A 20,546-nucleotide genomic window follows, 5' to 3' on the forward strand; every position below is an offset into this window, starting at 1 on the left:
AAAGGAAATAATACAGGGTGGGCTAGATAGACCAGGTATTATATACCTTATAATCCATAAAATTATATATAATCCTATACCTAGCGCCAAACTGTGTGGTTAAACCAAATCATACCCCTGCATCCTGATCCCAATTTACACACAACACTGACCAGACATGTTTTCAAAAAGTTCACTTTGTCATTTGTATATGCAGTGTCCCAGCACAAAAGGGTTTTCTCTTCATATATATTCTAGTTAGTATGGTGCTGGAAAGGTTAGTGGCCACTGCAAAGGGTTGTGTTACGTTGCCCCCCAGTGTTCAAATTTGGTATTACGTCTTATGTTATCCTCATTCTGCTATGTTAATTGATTTGTTCATGATGGTCACATGGTGTGGTGATGCAAAAGGCCGAGTGTCACGTGATTCCCTGGCTGCCAGAGCAACTCCAATAGCCATCGAGCTTTTGGATGGGGTTAGTTTCAGTCTCCTCTCTGCTCTCAAGAGAGAAGGTCGTGTCTAGGCAGTTCCTCCCTAGTCCTCTATCGTACGGAAAAATCATTTTGGGATCGCTTAACCCTATCTCGCACATAGGTTAAATTGGTGAACGACCGTTTACATGGAACAATCTGCGAATTTTTAGCGAACGACGATTTAAGAACATGTTAGATCAAAATAAACGATTTCTCACTCGTCGTTTGATAGTTCGCTGCGTTTACACATACGATTATTGTTCGAATTCCATCTCCCGTCTTTCTAGCTGCTGCCGTTCCATAGTTACAAGTTTTTCTAAAAGCTGATTTAAATCCAACATGGCGCCGGCCAGAAAACAACATCTCCCATCATGCAATTCTTATGTCTGATTGGTCCATGATGTAGCAGAGCTGCAGAGGTGAGGTAGATAGGTAGCAGAGTTAAAGGGGAACTCCGGATAAGGAAAACTTGTTTTCTATTAAAAGTACATTGAAAGTTATATAGATGTGTCTATATAATGTATTACTGTATCTGTGCGGTCACACTGGTAGCAGATAGAAATCCAGGAAGTGAAAAAAAAAATGGCCTCTGTGCCAATCCACATTGTCTCCTGCTCCCACTGCAGGGGACAAATATTCCATGCCTCTGTCTCACATTGTGTGGGTTTGCTGAGATCAGGCTGATGATGCAGACAGAGGGCAGGGTGTGATCTCCCAGGAGTGATTCACCATCTCTGACCGGCCAGAAGCAGGTGTTGCACTGAATTCTCTGATTGTGCAGAAGTATGCAATTAAATTATGTTCATACATGTTGGGGTGTCATTGCAGTACTGCAGCATGTTCAAAAAAAGTGATGCAGTAACGCAAGTAAATGATGCAAAACAAGAGAGGATCAGAGCCTTATTGTGGGACTCAACTTCAAAGATAAAAGATGCTTAATCATATTGTGTGTGGAAATAAAAAAAAATAAATAAAAAAGTTCTTTACTTTATTCCAATATCAGCGTTACAGGTAGAGAATACAGCGTGCTGTCTGGGTAGGACTACAATGAAATTATAAAGTACTGCAAATAATTCAATAACACAATAAAACTGCAATTTTGAACACAGCCTAGATGTTCTGCAATAGATTTCGGCGGGGAGTGGCCAGGGTGGGGGACTGTGATGAACAGCTGAGGGAAAGCATTGCATTCTGGAACCTGTAGTACTGTGTACAACTGCTCCACCAGGAAGTGAAGAAACACAAAACAGAAAAAAAAACAAAAAACAAAGGGATTTTTGGTAGTTTCAAAATTGGAATGGATAGGTAAGCAATGCTTTATGCTTATGCAGAAGGTTAATTTTTTTTTACCTCCACCTGAAGTTCCCCTTTAAGTTATTGAGATAGCAGAGTTGAGTTCTACCTCACCAACTCAACTCTGCTATTTCACTACCTCAACTCTGCAACCCCACTAAGAGTTGAGTTAAAGAGGTAGTTGAGCCAGGCAGGGGGGTTATTGGGGGGGGGGGATGCGGACCTGTGCGGGGTGAGCGCGGGGGGGGGGGGGCACAGTGCGGGCACAGGGGATGAGCACCGGAGGGGGGCACAGTGCGGGGGGGTGAGCGCCGGAAGTGGGCACAGTGCAGGCGCAGAGGCACACAGTGCAGGGGGTGAGCACCGGAGGGGGGCACAGTGCGAACAGAGGGGCCCGCGGGTGATCGCTAGGGAGGGGGGGCGGCAGTTGGCAGATGAGCACTGGGTGTGTGCCGCAGGTAAGCGCTCCTGTTGTGACACTTCCCCCTCTACACACACAGCCGACGGTGCCCGCTCCTATCAGCCGCCGAGCCCACATCTGTGCTGTGATACCCATGCCGACATTGTGCAGCAGGGGCAAAGCACAGGATCGGGCTGGCACGGAAGCTAGAGCGGGCACCGTCAGCTATGTGTGTGGAGGGGGAAGTGTCACAGCGCAGCACAGGAGCGGTCATCGTTGGATGTGTGTGTGGGGGGGGGAGCGGGCCAGGGGATTATGGAGCGGGCCAGGGGATCATAGAAGCGGGCCGAGGAAACACAGGAAAGGGCATGGTTGGATGTGGGGGAGGGAGGGGAGCAGGCCGGGGAAACACAGGACTGGCCATGATTGGATGTGGGAGGGGGGGGGCGGTCCAGGGAAACACAGGAGCGGGCATGGTTGGATCGGGGGGGGGGGGATGTCACAGCACAGGGGTGGGGCTGATAGAAGTGGGCATGGTTGGATGTGTTTGTGGGGAGGGGGTCACAGCAGCACTGGAGGAAGCTGAGGGAGACTGTAGATATCCTCCATCTATTTAGTGGGTTAACCTGGCGCATTGAAGAGACGGAGAACACGTGATGCTGACACGGAGAGTGGGAGCCAGGAGCAGGGAGCGGTGACGGGTTGGACTGAGATTTGATGATTCTACGCATTTGGGGGGGTAAGTGCATCTAGATAACAGCAAAACTGTGCATAATAAATTGATATTGGAAAGATGTAAAGTTATGGGTGGGCAACATATTCATGCAAAGATAATTTTTTTTGGGGGGGGGGAATACCCCTAGTTTTCAAAGTAGGTTCTTTTTTCATGATTTCACGTCTCACTTCTGCAAAACCTGGCCATTACAGTGTTAGGCTATGTTCACATGCTGTAATGAATTCAGAAAACTTCGGCTGTAGTGGTCGTAAGTTTCCGAATTCATTGTGTTCTATTGTTTTCAATAGAACGGCCATTGTTGTGCACATAGTGCATTACATACAGGGGTTGTTTACTGCGACTGTGTAAAATAATCTACAGGGACCATGCACACACGGGGACAGACATATATACTACACTGTCAGCACCTCGGGTCCGGTCCGAGTGCTGACAGATTCCCTATTAAGAAAAAATCTAGAAGAACAGCTTAACAACTAGAAGGAAGACTTCTCCCATTGGCATAATCTGGGCCCAATATACTGAGCTATGAATTGGGCTGTGTGGAAAAAAATTATCTTGTGTTTTCAAAAAGTTTGTAGAAAACACCCGTGGGTCGAAATGCTTACCATACCTTGGTAAATTTCTTAAGGTGTCCAGTAAAAAAAATGGGGTCACCTGTTGGCAGTTTCCACTGTACTGGCACCAAGTCAAATTTATGTATGAGACAACCAAGATGATTTTCTATGAAATGATGGCAGTCACACGTTTAAAACGTATTGGATGGTGGGATATGAAATGATGGTATTTACATGTTAAATGCTGTAGTGCAGTGCTTCTCAATTCCAGTCCTCAGGCCTCACCAACAGGTCATGTTTTGAGGATATCCCATACAAAGAACACCTGTGCTAAGACCAGAGTATAATTATATCACCTGTGAAATTCTAAGGAAATCCTCAAAACATGACCTAATGAGCGGGACCGGAGCCTCACTGCAGCCGCGCCGGCGAGCAGGTACTTTATGCTCTCGGCGGCGGGCTGCAGGATGCGGGATGGGGCCAAGGATGGGCTAATGTGGCGGCGGGGCTGCGGACAGCGAGGGGTTAAAGCACATATCCACAGCGCGATGTCAATCCCGCTGCGAATATGTGCTATCATAGGGGTGAATGGTACCGGATCCGCAGCGGTTCTCGTTTCGAATCCGCAGAAGTGAGATCCGCCGTGGATCCGGTAGGTGTGAAGGCACCCTCAAAATACAGTTCGGTATCCGAAGCGGATTTCGAACTCACAGCGTCAAATGCTCTGTGGATACTATATGTGTGAAGCCTCCCTAACAGTATAGGTGCGTTTTCCCGTCTGGTATAGGCATCCTCCGCTCTCCACCACAGTATATGTCCGCATCTTATGCTGGGTGGATGAACCCTGCCGTATTCTCCCCGACTACAGACTGTGCTCTCCCCCGTGTCACCTCAGGACACACAGCCCCGCCGTGCTCCTCCCTCAGTCACCTATTATAATACACCACACTCGGCCGCGCCTCCCGCTCTCTGGCGCCATTTTTAAGTTCCCGCCCGGATCTGTGCCGGACTCAGCGGGTGGTGTGTGTGTACGATCCGCCATGCCCCTCAGAGTCCGCTCAGGGAACCGTCCTGCACACACCACGGACGGCGGCACCATGAAGACACAGCTGCCTGACTGGAACCGGACACGGACGGCGCTGCAGGAGCTGGAGGGGAGGCTGCGCTGCTCCGTGTGGTGAGTGTAGCCGGCCGCGGCGCTCACCTCTCCCGTCATCGCTGTGTGGGCCAGGAGCGCATAGATTGTCCGTGTGAATGGGATTATTATCAGGCCGGTACCGGCTTGTGGGCGGAGCCAGGACGGCATAGGGGAGGAGACAGGAGGGACACATAAGCTTCCATGTGCAGTCTATAGTATATGTGCGCGCTATACCGTCACCTCTGCCAGGTGATCATTAGTGTATGAGGCAAAGGGTCATGTGATCGTTAGTGTATGAAGCACAGAGTCATGTGATCATCAGTGTATGAGGCATAGAGTCATGTGATCTGGCTGGCAGTCATGGCACTCATTCCTCACACAAACACATTAGGGCTGCACTTTTTTTTATGTTTTGTCACTATGGATTTTAATATGAAGTAAAGCCTGAATTTTAACAGTGAAAGTGCCAGTAATGATGATCTCTACTTCTTAGATAAACTTTCCTATAGGCTTCTGGCTGTTCACCGAGTCTGGCCCCCCACCCCACTGTAACTATGGCTGCACTAGGAGGGTGTTCATAGTACAGGCTATATACTGTCATACTCACTATGCACCTGTAAAGTTTTATGAAAAATGATTTATCAGGCAGCTCTGTGGTCACTTTTCATTTTCTAAATTATTTCTATTTTTGAATTTGGTGCCTAAACACCTTATTAGAGGCGCCATTGTCTCCGCTCCCTGCTGTTTGTACCTGAGGAGGCGCCATTGTCTCCGCTCCCTGCTGTTTGTACCTGAGGAGGCGCCATTGTCTCCGCTCCCTGCTGTTTGTACCTGAGGAGGCGCCATTGTCTCCGCTCCCTGCTGTTTGTACCTGAGGAGGCGCCATTGTCTCCGCTCCCTGCTGTTTGTACCTGAGGAGGCCCCATTGTCTCCGCTCCCTGCTGTTTGTACCTGAGGAGGCGCCATTGTCTCCGCTCCCTGCTGTTTGTACCTGAGGAGGCGCCATTGTCTCCGCTCCCTGCTGTTTGTACCTGAGGAGGCCCCATTGTCTCCGCTCCCTGCTGTTTGTACCTGAGGAGGCCCCATTGTCTCCGCTCCCTGCTGTTTGTACCTGAGGAGGCCCCATTGTCTCCGCTCCCTGCTGTTTGTACCTGAGGAGGCCCCATTGTCTCCGCTCCCTGCTGTTTGTACCTGAGGAGGCCCCATTGTCTCCGCTCCCTGCTGTTTGTACCTGAGGAGGCCCCATTGTCTCCGCTCCCTGCTGTTTGTACCTGAGGAGGCGCCATTGTCTCCGCTCCCTGCTGTTTGTACCTGTGGAGGCGCCATTGTCTCCGCTCCCTGCTGTTTGTACCTGTGGAGGCGCCATTGTCTCCGCTCCCTGCTGTTTGTACCTGTGGAGGCGCCATTGTCTCCGCTCCCTGCTGTTTGTACCTGTGGAGGCGCCATTGTCTCCGCTCCCTGCTGTTTGTACCTGAGGAGGCGCCATTGTCTCCGCTCCCTGCTGTTTGTACCTGAGGAGGCGCCATTGTCTCCGCTCCCTGCTGTTTGTACCTGAGGAGGCGCCATTGTCTCCGCTCCCTGCTGTTTGTACCTGAGGAGGCGCCATTGTCTCCGCTCCCTGCTGTTTGTACCTGAGGAGGCCCCATTGTCTCCGCTCCCTGCTGTTTGTACCTGAGGAGGCCCCATTGTCTCCGCTCCCTGCTGTTTGTACCTGAGGAGGCGCCATTTTCTCCGCTCCCTGCTGTTTGTACCTGTGGAGGCGCCATTGTCTCCACTTCCTGCTGTTTGTACCAATGAATTAGGAGGCAGAGCTTCCTGATCCATCGCCAGCTTGAGCCTCAGCGTAGTGTTATTCTATGGTGCAAGGCTGGAGACGGGTGTCATCAAGGGGTTACAGTATAAAATAATGTACTACCCCCTCCCATTTCAATTTACAACATTATTATAGACCTCAACTAGACTCCTAAATACAAATGCTTAACCCCAAAATGAATTCAGACCTAAATCATAAATAATGCAGATTGAAAAATATACTGACATGTGAATAGACCCAAAGTATTCCTCCTCATCATAGTGTATAGTGTATTAACATGTATTCTGTCACTGAATTGTCTCCTAGCTGCAGTCTTGCCCTCATTCACACAAAATTGCAGTAAAAAATCGATCTTTTGCAAATCATGGCAGAACTGAGCTACAAAACTACATGCAGACTGAGGACAGCGGAGGTCCTGTTTTTGAAAGAAAGCAGTCATGTTTTTCTATAACCAGGGGACAATACACCACTTAAGGAAGTTTGAGCAGCCATGGGCCCCCCAGGAGCTCGGGGCCCGGGACTACCGCCCAAAAGGGACATGAAAGGGACCTGCTCTAGGTGCTCGTACACTTTATAGTAAAGTTGGCCGAACCTGCCGCTGGCTGAGGGTTAATCCAACTGTCAGTGGTGTATGGGGGCCTCCTGACTTCCCAACAAATGTTGTTGGTTGAGAGAAAGGTGGTAAGATTTCACTGTCTGACCCTTTTGTGCTTGCAGAGATAAACTGGTGCCAGAGCAGGCTGACCGTTGCTTACTCCTCCCTGTAGTTCCAAATATTGATATGTATGGGGAGAAAACTGTGAGCAGAACTTGTTTCCCAGTGACTTGCTTTGTAAAAAGTACCGCTACAAACATGCTTATCTTACTTTGCCTTGCTCCCCCGGGTCCTCCTGCAGTGTCTTCAGGTCCTCTGGCCTCCACTTCCGAGAGGGACTTGTTACGGCAGTGACAGTCTGCTGTCCCAATAAATGATTGGCTGAGAAGGCTGTCAATGCTGAGATGATTCCATCTTGGGCGTGTCAGCCAGAACATTCAACAGAGGACCTAAAGACAGCGCAGGAGGACATGGGGGAACATGGTGAGGTAAGAAAAGCATCTATATTATGTTCTTCTCAAGGGCAGCATTGTTTAAGGGTGATTCTTTATAATCAGTATACCATATATTAACAGGGAGGTCCCACATACATCTTTTATTATCTATCTACAGGATAAGGCTTCGTTCCCACTGAGCAAAACTAGTGGAATTCCGCGGCGGAATTGTCTGTGGCGGAATGCAGTTAGCCTCCCTCTCTATCATTTGTCCTGCAGTGGGCCGCCTGATCTAAGGATTGTTCCTGCTGCTCCCTGTTCATTGTTTGTGCGTGTAATCGCAAAGACAGCAAGCGGGGAACAAGGGAGAAAAAAAGCGCTGAACTGACAGGGTGACAGGTTCACTTCCCCCAGGAAATCGGGCTGTGTAATACGACATTAAACCACTGCCACCAGCATTGATTCTGCCCATTTACACGTTCTTACATTTATTTTACCAAGGGACGCAGGCGCCTTGTGCAGAGCAGAGTACACCTCGCTATATTGTGCATATTGGGCATTGTACATTATGAGTACTGCATTGAGGTATATTCTTCTCCACTTTATTGGTACAAGCCGTCTTCTGGTAAAATAAATGCAAGAACGTGAGTGGGCGGAATCCAATAGGAGGGATTGAGACAGTAAACCTGCTGCATAAAGACATGCTGGAGGATTAAAATAAGTTTACAGTGGAAGTGCATGGATTATCCGTACCCCCTTACATGAAGTCACAATGTTTCCCCAGTGTATACTTTCAACAGAGAGAAAAGACTGCTGTTCACTGGCAGAACCAAGGTAGCAATGAGTTTGTCCTATAATACAGAAGAGAATGAAGCTCTAGCATTATGCTAAATTTAATGTTGGCTATTACTATCAATGCCTGCATGTATACTTCTGCATATTGAATTTCTTCGATTGGTTTTTAAGTATCCTTTCTTGTGCTGAAATAGTTATATGTTGGATAATGTAGTATGCATGACAGTAATTGCTTTTGCATCTTTTATACCTGCTTTCTTAGTGAATTCACTCCCAGCACAATATGGACAAATGAAAATTGATGGTGAGGAGCTGAGAGTGTCAGATGTGTTTTGTCAAGTCGGTTGTCAAGAAGCACAGCAAATTGGCAAATGAATATGTTTTCTCCCTTTGTAGAGATTATAGAAAGAGAGGGCAAATGAGCAGATATAGAGAGTGCCTTTAATGCAATGTCTTTTGTTGTGTTTATTTCATTGCCGATGCCCTTGGAATAGTAGATCTGTGTATGAATTATTATTTATGCTTTTTCCTTACAGTCTGTCATTATTAAAGGAGCCTGTCTGTTTGGGAGGCTGTGAACATGTGTTTTGTAGGTGAGTATTGGAAGCGGCACGTATACTGTACTTAAAGGGGGCCACTATCAGCAGGTTAGACAAATCTGTCCCGTAAGGCCATTCGGAGCACTGTCCTGCCCCCAAAGCACCAATCTGGCCTGGCCGGGCACTCCTCTGATAATCATTAGAAGAGCTGTGCTGGGTGGGGCAGTGCTCCAAACAGCCTTAGGGTACTATTACACGAAGCGATTTTTCAATGATAAACAATCTCAAGGGACCGCTATTCCAAACGACCTGAAATCGTTTACCCAATTACACTGAACAATGACAGGTTGTCTTGTCGTCGCTATTGCGTTTGCCGCTGCTGCTAACGACCGAAAGACCATTTGCGAACGATCAATGATAAAAATAGGTCCAAACACTATTAAATGACTAACGATTTCTCGTTAGTCGTTCAATCGCCTGCTGTTCAACTAAACGTTTATCGTTTAAATCTGAACGATCTAACAATTTTTTGAACGATAATTGTTCCGTGTATAAAGGCCCTTACAGAACAAAGCTCTAAATTAAAACTGCACAGGAACAATGCCGAGAATGAAGGTAAGAGACCTACCTTAATCTTCAGCGCAATAGGTGTTAGATTTGTCTAACCTGCTCAAAGTTTCCCTTTAAGGATGAGTGTGGACAAAGCAACCGTATGGTTTACATATTTATCTCGCCCTTTTCTTTGATAATAATAGGCAAATAGAACTGAGTGTGTGCATATGTTCTGATTATTTCCCAGAAGCTCGCACGCTACTGATCTATTGCTTTTTTTGGGGCAGTCTCATTTTCTGCCTTACAGCTCACCTGAGTCATGAGCCCTCGTGAGGCAGAAGAACTGAATGAAAGAAATCATTCCACAGCGAGCATAAATCAGCGGGCAGTCAGGTCCTCGTGTATCATTGCGTGCTTTGTATGCAGGCTCTATTCATGCAGTGGAGGCATACAAATCACACACAAGCCTATGCCTGCATGCACCTATGTATATACTCTTACAGTGCCTGCAAAAAGTATTCACCCCCTTGGTCTTTACATGCTTTATTGTGTGACAATTTAATTTGACTTTCTGACTTTACAATATGTCATTCCCTACCTTAGTTACCTTTGTAAGTGTTGTAGAGCCTGCTATATTGATGGGATCTATATAGATACATACTCGGTAAGCTGCCTCTAGCAGTAGAATAGTTACCGTATATATAATATATCTACCCAGCTTGTGCGGAGGCTTCAAGGAAGTGTATTTTGATATAGACAATTTGCTATTAATGTTATTAGAGTAACAGGTTTAGTAAGTAAAAATGGCAACAATAAAACCTGAAATCCAGGGGGATATTCTTTTTATTGATGCTATACGAGTCCTATCTGGAGACTCTTTTCATAAAACCACAACAATCATGCAAACCTATAGAAAAATTGCAAATGCATCATTCTTTCTCTATCTTTTCCTTCTGGTCTGTCTGTCCTGCTTGGCAGCAAGAATGTCTGTCTAATTCAAGTTTATAAATATTGTTTATACAGCGTAGTCAAGTTCCATATCTAAAGGGGTTGTTCACTTTTAAAACCCCATTTCTGTATAATCTTTTTCAGTATTTTGAGGTAATGGGGGTGGGGGGAAGCAGGTTTTCCCTTGGGTTGTGGGCAGCTCATTGTGTAGTTTACCAACCACCACTTTACTCTAAAAGCATTGGTCAGACTGATGTGTGTGATAAATAAATATATTGTAGACATATAGGGGGAGATTTATCAGACATGGGATAGAGTGAAACTGGCTCATTTGCCCCTAGCAACCAATCAGATTCCACCTTTCATTCCTCACAGACTTTTTGGATAATGAAAGGTGGAATCTGATTGGTTGCCTGGGGCAACTGAGCCAGTTTCACTTTACACCATTTTTGATAAATCTCCCCCATTGAGTGTGTTTTATATATTTAGTATTACCACTGCTTCAAGAGCAGACTGGTGGTCGGTAAACTAGACAACAAGCTTTCAGCTAGTGGTGCAACAGCATGTCCAGGAGGAGGCGGCACGTTTGTATTTGCAAAACCTATTGAACTTGGTGAGTCCTACAAGTATAACTATTTTAATTGAGACTGATGGTTCCCTAGTCCCCTCTGGTCAGCTTATGGCTTTCAGAGGTGGCGGGGAAGCCAACAATAACTGAACCATACTATTACTAAGACCTCTGTCCTTGTCAGGAACTGTCCAGAGCAGGAGAATAGAGGTTTGCTCCTACTCTAGACAATTCCTGATTCAGACAGGTGGCAGCAGGGAGCGCTGCAGTAGGTTGAAAACAATTGCACAACTTCCTCCAGGGCATACCACAGCTGAAGTAGTGGAAGGCTCAAAGTTTTTAAATGGAGATTATTTACAGAGTTGATCCTCTCTAAGACTAGCAAAGAGCCTGACTGGTCATATAAATTTATCATAGTTACTGTTTTCTGCTATTGTCTTTGATGCCCACTCGACCGGGTGTATGAGATGTTGTCATTTTTGACATTACACTTTTCTTTTTTCTTTTTAAGGACATGTGTAGGTGGGAGTGTGGGTAATGACTGCCCAGTATGCCACACACCAGCGTGGGTAAAGGATGTACAGATCAACCGGCAACTTGATAACATGATTCAGCTTTGTAGCAAGCTGCATATCTTACTGGATGGAGAAAAGAATGATGGTAAGTGACCTAATAAGGATTGCTATATTAAAGGGGTATTCCGCTTAAAAATAAATCTTCATATGTGTTTGCCCATGTGGATAACCTTTCCGTGCTCCCCTGGCATCCTCCTAAGTCATCTTCAGGTCCCTGGGTGAGCGATCCCGCCTCCACTTTCAAGACGGACTGATCTGGGGGTGACAGCCCAGTCAGCCAATCACTGGTAGAGACGGGACAGCAATGCGGCCAGTGATTGGCTGAGCGGGCTGTAAAGTGCATATTAGGTATTCTAGTGCCTAATGTGACTTTGTATGTACATTCTATATACCTTAAGGGTAGCTTTACACACAGTACGTATCGCACCGGATTTTCTGCTGAGGATCCGCAGCAGATTTGACTAAATGAATTAACACAGCATCAAATTCGCAGCAGATTTAATGCTGAGTTCATTTATCCAGTCAAATCTGCTGCAGATCTGCAGCAGAAAAGCCACTGCGATACGGTGCGTGTGAAGCTACCCTAGCTTTACACGTACTGGATTTGCAGCGGATTTCACACTGTGAGTTAACAGCGAAATTCACTGTGGTTCCTGGTAGTGTGAAGTTGAATGGGTCACATATCCGCTGCAGAATTTTCATTCCGCTTCCAGTATGTGACCCGGCCCCTTTAACCCCCCACAGCCCCCGACTCGGAGCACACATTACCTGCTCGGCACCGCAGCTGTGTGTGAGGCTCCCAGCTACCCATCGGCCAATCAGTGCACGCAGTAACTAATCCGTTAACAAGCAGTATAAAAACTTGGAAAACCTTCAGAAGAATCGCTGTGTTAACTTTCTTGAAGGTTCTTGTTTGATTGTTTTATTTCTGTTTCCAATTATAATTACTATAGTAGAGAAGTGTGCAGTGCCTGGATTGGCAGCACCTTTTGTTACACTTCATTTACTCACAAGAAGGTAATTAAGCAGTGGATAAAAATATGCTTAGATGGTAATTATTATGCCTTTACTTATCTCTTTTTGATGGGCAATTTCTTCCGGAAAAATGTTGCTTAGTGTGTGTATATATCCATACAAGTTTTTATGCGTAAAGGTCCTTTCTGTGATGGAGAAAAAAGTTTTGCAAGATAATTGGGCGTTAAATAACCAGACAACATTATTATTTGGTGAGCAGGTTTTACTTTTTCTCCTTTTTTATTTTCTATATCAGATTTATTTATTATCAAAAGGTCTCCTCTATTCACAATGCATTTATAGTATATGTTCAGTGTATACACTGGGAAAACTGGTGCATATCTATAGTGCCCCATTTACCTGACAAACGCCACAAGAGAGTCCTTGTGCCATCTGTCAGGGTTGTGACATAAAAGCATAATCAACTGCTTTTTATGAAGAGGCTATGTACCAGGGCAAGATATTCTACTATAAACAGTGGGGTATGTTGCTGCCTACTGTCAGATGTGTACGTCAAAAAAATCCCTTCCCGCTTCGAATACCTCTTCCAAGACTCAAACTTGAATTGAACTGAGCCTTAAAGGGGCTGTCCAACAATGAAAATGATTTTTAGCCCTACTTCAGTCTAATAAAGGAGCACATATTGATAAGTAAGGATTTTTTTTTCCATCCAAGGGATTGGATGATATCACAATGAGAGTTGGAGGAGATTCAGGAAAGAGAGTATGTCTTTTTTTGGCCCAAACAATATACTGACAATTTTATATATCCAGAGACCAGCAAACCTCAACCTCGAGCTTGCTATTGTTTGTCCAAGCCCCAGCACTCTGACGATGAAGAAGTTGGATGCAGCCTTAGAGCCCTAGGGAGTCTTTGAAAACATGGATACAGCCTATAGCTGTATCCATGTTTTCCAGGCAGCCTTAGGGCTGCATCCAACTTCTTCAGCCACTTGTAATCAAAAGCAGAGTCTTTGGGTTTAAACAAACCTGAGCATGCTTGAGATTTTCTCATCTCTATTAGGGACATTTCAGGTCCAAGTTGTATTTCATTATATACTAAATGGGACTTTCAATGCAGAATTGATGACCTATGCTAGTCTAAGTCATCAATATCAAATTGGTAAGATGCTAACACCCTGCACCCCTGGTGATTAGTAATTTGCCATAGCCATGGCACTGCCATACACAATGAAACAGAAGCAGGACACGCGTTTTCGTACATCGGCCATTTTGGGTTAGTATAGCTCGCCTGCCATAATACCCGGATGCTGCTGTTCTGACCCTGCCTAGTTTCTGCTGGTGACCAATTCTTGGTCTCCTCTCAACTCTGCCTACTCGGCCAAACCTTTTAACGCTCCAGCTTCCTTCTGAATTCAGATAGTAACATCCAGTGTTGATTCTGGATTGCAGTGACAATGACCTTGTAGCATTCATATAGCACCATGTTCTGAGAAGTTTGTTACAGCAGTTGAGTTTATGTTGCCTATTCCATCTAGAAAGTACTCCAAATGTGCCCAAAATGGTTGGACAGCCCAGGCCTGCAGTTTATCTTAAAGCCATGAACAAAGCCTCATTTACTTCCTGATGAAATTTGAAATTCCTCCGGAAATTTGTTCTTGTTGCTAAACTATGACATGCAGTTAAACTGTTGCTTCCTTAAACGGGTTATGCAGCTAAAACTTTTTCTTTCAAATGAAGTGGTTTCAAAAATTTTATATAGATTTGTTATTTACTTCTATTTAAGGGTACAAACCCACACACCGTATATGCAGCGTATTTACTACTGCGATACGCAGCAAATACGCAGCAGATTAGATCTAAATAACTGAACACAGCATCAAATCTTCACCATCACATCTGCTGTGTATTTTCTGCGTTTTTGCTGCGTATACGGTGTGTGGGTTTATACCCTTAAAATGTTCCGTCTGCCAGTACTTATAAGCTGCTGTATGTTCTGCAGGAAGTGGTGTATTCTTTTCAGTCTGACATAGTGCTCTCTTCTGCCACCTCTGTCCATGTCTGGAACTGTCCAGAGCAGTAGCGTAGAAAAACTGTACTGCTCTTGACAGTTCCTGCCGTGGACAGAGGTGGCAGCCGAGAGCACTCAGACTGGAAAGAATACACCGCTTCCTGCAGGACATACAGCAGCTCATAAGTACTGGAAGACTGGAGATTTTCTTAAATAGAAGTAAATTACAAATCTATATGAATTTCTGAAATCGGTTGATTTGAAAATGTGGAGTACCCCTTTAATATTTTATGCAGTGTCCCTCCAAGCCATTCAATTTGCTCAAGGTATATTTGCATCTCTTTGCAGTTCTTACATAGTTACATAGTTAATACGGTTGAAAAAAGACATAGTTAATACGGTTGAAAAAAGACACATGTCCATCAAGTTCAACCAAGGAGGGGATGGATACCGGGAAGGGGGAGGGGTGATAGGTTCTATACATATGCATTTATATTATTTTGGTCTAAGAACTTGTCTAGCCTTGTTTTGAAGCCCTCTAATGTTTTTGCTGTGACCAGATCCTGTGGTAGACTGTTCCACAGATTCACAGTTCTCATTGTAAAGAAGACGTGTCGCCTCCGGAGATTGAACCTTTTTTTCTCCAGGTGGAGGCAGTGCCCCTTGTCCTTTGAGGGGGTTTTATCTGGAACATCTTTTCCCCATATCTCTTGTAGGGGCCATTTATATATTTAAATAAGTTAATCATATCTCCCCTTAAACGTCTCTTCTCCAGACTAAACAAATGTAACTCCCCTAATCTTTCCTCATAACTAAGATGTTCCATTCCCCTTATTAGTTTAGTTGCCCGTCTTTGTACCCTCTCCAGCTCTAGAACATCCTTTTTATGAATCGGGTTCCAAAACTGCACAGCATACTTTAGATGAGGCCGCACCAAAGCTTTATAAAGCGGTAATATTATATCCCTGTCCCGTGAGTCCATGCCTGTTTTAATGCATGACAATATCCTGCTGGCCTTAGAAGCAGCTGACTGACATTGTGTGCTGTTCTGTAGTCTATTATCTACAAGTACACCCAGATCCTTCTCTATCAGCGACTCTCCCAGAATAACTCCCCCCAGGACATATGATGCATGCGGGTTATTAGTACCCAGGTGCATAACTTTACATTTATCCACATTGAACCTCATTTGCCAAGTGGACGCCCAAACACTCAGTGTGTCTAAGTCATCCTGTAACATCTGCACATCTGTTCCAGTTACTTTAAAAGACAGGAAAACACGCTAGATTCTTTTATAAAAAGCTTGTATGAGGTCCGTTTCCCATAAGCCTCTTTGGCTGAGTGTCATTCGAACTTATAGTTGTGCCTCCTGGGCCCCGTTCCCACTAAGCAAAACTAGCGAAATTCAGTGGCGGAATTGTCCGCCACGAAAAGCCGTTAGCCTCCTGCTCATAATGGGAGTCTATGGGAGGCGCTCACTCCTGCTCTCCCCACGCTGAACAATGAACATGTTCATTCTTCAGCGCGGATAGAGCATGAGCACGCGCCTCCCATAGACTCCCATTATGACCGGGAGGCTAACTGCTTTCTGCGGTGGACAATTCCGCCGCGGAATTCCGCTAGTTTTGCTCAGTGGGAACAGGGCCTTGTGTTTGATTATGTAACCCTACAATATTACTTAGCTCCCGATTTTAGGTTCGAGAACAGTGAGAGCAGAAATGAAGAGTTCATCCGGCGGAGGAGACTAGCGCTTTCTGTTCTTGTACAATCCAGTCTTCAGGCAGCATTTGGCTCTTGGTAAACACACATTTGCTTTGTTATGTATAGCTTGTTTTTCATGTACAGCGTTTCACATAATAGCTAAAGACGAGATTTTTAACGGCTGCCCTTTTCCTTTCTTCTGTAAAGCAAAATAATCATTCCACAGTGAAGGCTAAAATTGTTACCCAGATGGCACCAAACCATTTTCCTTTGATTTTTTTTAATAGGCGACGCATTTTATCAAAGAGATTTCTCAACTTCTGTTGGTAATGGGAAATAATTTGAAAGGCACACAGCGTGGATCATTATATTTCTTTGATGCAGATTAATGGCAGCTAAAGCAGCGTTTTGTAATTGCTTCATTTTGTCGTAGAGTTTTGTTACATTAAGATGGTAGGAGAACGCCGCTTTAGTCTTATAGATTTTACATACATGAAGGAGCGGTTTGGATGTCTGCCAGTTTAGAAGGAAAATCCTTTGGTCTTGAAAATGGCAGTACCGTTTTATTTCTCAAATTTTTTAAGTGTATTTCATTTTGCTAAAAAATGGGAAAGTGAAATAATAATTTTTAAAAAAGCAACTAATTAAAATAACACATGCTGTGTATTTCATTTGTCTTGACTTTTAGGTAACAGCATAAACAAATTTGACTCATAGTATCTCCCAACAACTGATCACTGAGGGTTAAAGCAGCCGGTCTAGCAGTGATCAGCTGGTATTGAAGGGGAGGCTTTCTGAATGAATCGCCAGACCTGTAATATATGGATATGCTGAGTCATCTGGAGTAGGTGCTGCTCCTCTTGCAACAACTTTTTCCTCTGGCTTATATAGTTTCTTGAGTGAAAGGTCTATCTATAGCGGTGCTTCTCAAACATTTTTCTACTGGAGCCTCACCCAGCTGAGCTAAAGTATGCCTTGGCCTTAGCAGAATGACCAAGAGGATGATGGAGTCTCACCATCTGTGGTTAAAGTCCATGCAAAAATGAAAACTATTGCTTAGTCTACCCTTCACTTGGCTTCTATACTCTGTATAACATCAAAGTACAAATTAAGTCAATAACGTACCAGAGATTGTTGCAGCCAGGGAAAGGACTTTGCAGCTTAGGCTGCATTCACACGTTCCGTGTTCTGCACAGAACACAGACGTGGGATGCCTGTAACGGACTCTCCCTCCGCCTGGGAAGCATCTGTGATAACATGCTGGGAGCGGGGGAACTGTATAGATATGCGCCGAGCTGCAATGAATCAGCCACGTGGTGCTGTCATTACAGCGCGGCGCATATCTGTACAGTTCCCCCGCTCCCAGCATCTTATCACAGATGCTGCCCGGGCAGGGGGAGAGTCTGTTACAGGCATTCCACGTCCATGTTCCGTGAGGAACACGGAACGTGTGAATGTAGCCTTAGGCTATTTTCGTAAAAAATTGCGGCCGTTGTACAATGACCGTGATTATTACGAAAATATATGTTACCTCTCAGTCTATGAGATCCCGGTAAGAGCGTATACACAGGGTATACGCTCCGGCTGGGATCCCTAGCTGCGCCGCAAACAACTGTCATGTCAGTTTTCTGCGGCCGCAATTCAGTGAATAGCGGCCGCAGGAAACCATTTCAGTGCACACTGTGGAGTGAGCGGCTCCGGCCGCCTGCTCCATAGTGTGCAGTGGATAGTTCTAATGTGGGCGCGCACGGATGCGCCCGTACCAGAACCCTGCGGCCGAAAAGATCATCAGTACCGGCTGTGATGATCTTTTCCGAGACTGGCCGTTCTCTTACATAGTCTGCACATAGTTACTTTTGTAAGTACTGCCTCCCCAGCTGTGCCTGTGCAAATAGGGGGCACCTCGCAGTTTGAGAAGCACTGTTCTGTTGATCCAGTCCTGTCCTGATGGGACTGGATCCTAAACACGAGGAAGGGGAGTTAATGAAAAATAATTTTAACCTCTTAGCATCTTCACTTTGGCTTTAAAATATTGATCGTTTCTGCAATTTATGAATCCACTCCTAAAGAGTACCTGTCAAAAGTCAGTTTTAGAATAATAAAGCACAATGAAAGCAACAACAAAAAAAAAAGAAAAACAAGAAATCAGTCAAAGCTATTTGTCTTATGAAGACAGCTCTTTAACGGGTGGGGGGGTGATTAGTTTTTCACCACAGATCCGCGCTGTTAAAACCCTAACAATTCATTGTTCTTATCAGGGAATGCTGCGTTTGGCCAAACATTTCCAACTGCAGGAAAAACATGGCATATAACACATGATTGAGAAACAGGACCTGTCTATCATCATGATAGTTGTGTTTAGAGAATTAAAAGAAATTTTAAAAATATATACATGCTGGTAAGGCGGGGAGGAAATGGGGAAAAGGGGGGGGGGGATGAACTTGCCTAGCTTTGGTCCCCTGCATCTTCCTATTTGGCAGCATATGGTCTCACAATCTTCTCCCCCTTTAAAAAATTATTCCAGCAATACATACATTGTTCTATCATCAGAATAGTAGATAAGTGTCTGATTCAGGGAGGGTTAGACCTCTAGGACACCCCTTAAGGAACAGGGAGCTCATTCTCTCCATTGAATAGAGTGGTAAGGCTAGGTTCACACTGCGTTTTCAGCATCCGTTTAACGCATCCGTTTTTTGCAAAAAACGCATGAAAAACGGATTGCAAAAAACGGATTCATTTGTGTGCATCCGTTTTTCCATTGACTTTCATTATAAAAAAAAACGGATCCGTTTTTTTTTTTGACGGACCAAAACGGACAAAAAAACGTTGCAGACCCTATTTTTCTGGATATTAAAAAAAACGGATCCGTTAAACGGATGCTGAAAACGCAGTGTGAACCTAGCCTAAGCTGGCACATGCACTCAGCCACTCCTATAATTTTCTCTGGAACTGCTTCATTAAGCAGTGTGGGTTATATTTGTGATTGTGATGGCTTCCCTCACAACTACACTTAGGGCCCTATTCCACCGGACGATTATCGTTTGCATAATCGTTAACGATTAACAATCTCAAACGACCGCTATTGCGAAAAACCTGAAAACGTTCACTCATTTCCATGGAACGATAATGATCGTTACTTATAATGATCGTTACTTATGATCGTAATTGCGATCTTTTTTATTCGCTATTTATTCGCTATTGCGTTCGTATCTATTGCAAACGACCGAACGATGTCTTATTCAATGCGAACGTTTTGCGAGCGAGCAACGATAAAAATAGGTCCAGGTCTTATAAAGCGATCAACGATTTCTCGTTCGGTCGCTAATCGTTAACTGCATTTCAACCGATTATCGTTTAGATTGGAACGATTTAACGATAATCTGAACGATAATCGTCCAGTGGAATAGGGCCCTTAGCCACAGAATAGGGGATACATTTTGATTCCTGTAACACCCCTTAGGATAAGAAAACTGCAGTCTGCAAGAGCTGTAAAATAATAAACTACACCTCATTTCACCTGTTCGAGCACTGAGGATGCGATCTGCCCTGGTCCCTCTTTTTACTTACCCTGATGATGCGCTGTCCTGCCTCTTCTGATGACATTCTGAACCTGCTGCAGACAATCAATGAGGTTTCCGTGTGTTCGAAAAGGTCACCAGGAGAGGCAGGACTGCCAGAGTTTTCATTTTTGGTTTGTCTCTACACAACATATTCTGAACATTTATTTTAATTTTTTTTTAAACCCTATTTAACTAAATAACTCTTCTTAGTGGAAGTAGAGTTTTTTTTGTGTGGCATTTTCCGAAGGTCACAAGGGACACTTCAATAACTGTACAAGGATATAAATATTTGATTAGTGCAGTTTCTTCTCTGACTGCTGCTCACATATCTGGTCCAGTTAGAGCCAAAATATGTATTTAAATATTTATACATTTCTTACAATAAAAGCTGATGTGGGTGTTTATAGTGCCAGCAGCTCCCCTGCCTGCAGACAGCGTCTTGTCCTGGCAGGTAGTGTCAGTCCGGTCTGCGCTCTGAGACCGTGTGCTGCCAGCAGAAACAGCAAAGTGGTTGAGCGCATTCAGCATATTTCTTATATACAGAGGGGAGAGACTGTGCTGCCTGCCATTAATGCGTTGTGGGTGGACAGCCCTTGGTTGTTGCTTCATCTTTTTCCAACACATTCAAAATGTTTTTACCTTACAAATGCCTGCCTTCAACCTACTACGTGATAATTTTAGCACCAGGATTCCCCAAGCATACGTAAAAAAGGACATTTCCATACTTTAGTCCCCAAGGCTTAAAGGAAATGTGCAATCAGAAAATGACTTATTGTTTAAATAACGTTTTTATGTTAAAGATATTTTTTAAGAATCTTTGGGGACACTTTTTCGAATTTTCCATTTTTCTGTCTGTTATAAAATAATCATCTTATTTTGCATTTTTTATTCTCGCCAATGAGGCTAG

At 44.6% G+C, this 20,546-nt stretch overlaps 1 protein-coding gene across 3 annotated transcripts in view; it reads left to right on the top strand.

The window, feature by feature from the left end:
• Window positions 1-4,385: 4,385 nt before the first annotated feature.
• BARD1 (BRCA1 associated RING domain 1) overlaps window positions 4,386-20,546 on the top strand; it is a 47,382-nt gene continuing 31,221 nt past the window's right edge. Inside the window, exons 1-3 of one of the 3 annotated variants that reach the window (XM_069985218.1) lie at window positions 4,386-4,613; window positions 8,748-8,804; window positions 11,330-11,478. In XM_069985218.1, coding sequence (XP_069841319.1) covers window positions 4,477-4,613; window positions 8,748-8,804; window positions 11,330-11,478 — 343 coding nt within the window. In that variant the 5' untranslated portion in view covers window positions 4,386-4,476. Of the gene's footprint in view, window positions 4,614-8,747; window positions 8,805-10,741; window positions 10,864-11,329; window positions 11,479-20,546 lie in introns of those variants that run through there. The other 2 variants (XM_069985219.1, XM_069985220.1) reach the window with 2 other exon arrangements.

The sequence above is a fragment of the Dendropsophus ebraccatus genome, chromosome 9 (assembly GCF_027789765.1).
Source record: "Dendropsophus ebraccatus isolate aDenEbr1 chromosome 9, aDenEbr1.pat, whole genome shotgun sequence".
Lineage (NCBI taxonomy): Eukaryota > Metazoa > Chordata > Amphibia > Anura > Hylidae > Dendropsophus > Dendropsophus ebraccatus.